The sequence below is a fragment of the Penaeus monodon genome, chromosome 21, assembly GCF_015228065.2.
Source record: "Penaeus monodon isolate SGIC_2016 chromosome 21, NSTDA_Pmon_1, whole genome shotgun sequence".
Lineage (NCBI taxonomy): Eukaryota > Metazoa > Arthropoda > Malacostraca > Decapoda > Penaeidae > Penaeus > Penaeus monodon.
In genome coordinates, this window is record NC_051406.1 from 22743557 (window position 1) to 22744461 (window position 905).

The 905-nt window shown below is 51.5% G+C and overlaps 1 protein-coding gene across 1 annotated transcript in view; it reads right to left on the bottom strand.

The window, feature by feature from the left end:
* The window catches only part of LOC119586351 (golgin IMH1-like), a gene marked incomplete in the record, with an annotated part of 26070 nt that overhangs the window by 4268 nt on the left and 20897 nt on the right, over positions 1–905 (bottom strand). The window contains 2 exon segments of the mRNA XM_037935064.1: positions 106–339; positions 693–866. Coding sequence (XP_037790992.1) covers positions 106–339; positions 693–866 — 408 coding nt within the window.

The window sequence follows — 905 nt, forward strand, 5'->3', positions numbered from 1 at the left end:
TGCTTCGAAGATGAAGCTAACAGCAGGCAAGAATAAACCTAAAGAAAAAGGCCTTTTTATCAGAATACAGGCGTCCTTACAACTCCCCCCCCCCATCCTTCCTACCTCCATGAGCTCATCCCTGAGGTCCTGCGTGGCGTTCTGCAGCGCCCGCAGAGCATCCTCGTTGGACGAGATGCTGTCGTTCATCGGGAAGAGGAAGGTGATCACCAGCTGGTCCAGGTTGGCGGCCAATCGGTCCACTTCGGACGACGTCCCCTCCAGCGCCTCCTCCAGGATTCGTACATACTCTCGGTCTACTTCTCTCTCTTGTTCCATTTCTTGAATGTCCTCCTTCGCCTGGTGAGTGTGTGGACGTGGAATGAGAAAGGGCGGAATGACGAAGTGGAAAAATCCGAATCAGAAATGGGGAAAGTTTCTCTCCGTCAGATGATAAGGATTTACACGTAAGACACCAATAGACTTTGCACCCGGTGATGATATTACATCATAATTAACTTTTTACCGTTCTTTTCTGCATAAAGAGAGAAGTATGTAGTCTTATGCAGACGCTGGTATCTATATAACAGAATCTCACTGTATCTATTAAGATGAAGTTTTCCGATAAACTGATCATCACTGGGTAGTTTCCTTTGTCTGACGATTATCTGAAATTTACCCTCATATCATTACTCGTCCCTTCCGTCACTCACCTTCGTCGTCGCGTTTCCGAGGGAGGCTGTTGTGTCGTTGAGGAGGTCGATGGCGAGGCGGAGGGGCGCCACCGTGTCCTCCACCTGGCGCAGGATGGCCCCCGCCCAGCCGCTCTTGGTGACGTTGCCCTCGGCCTCCCAGTGGCTGATCCTGCGCTCGTGGTCCTCCACCTTCTGCTCGGGTCAGGGCGCATGGGTCACAGGAAAGATCTT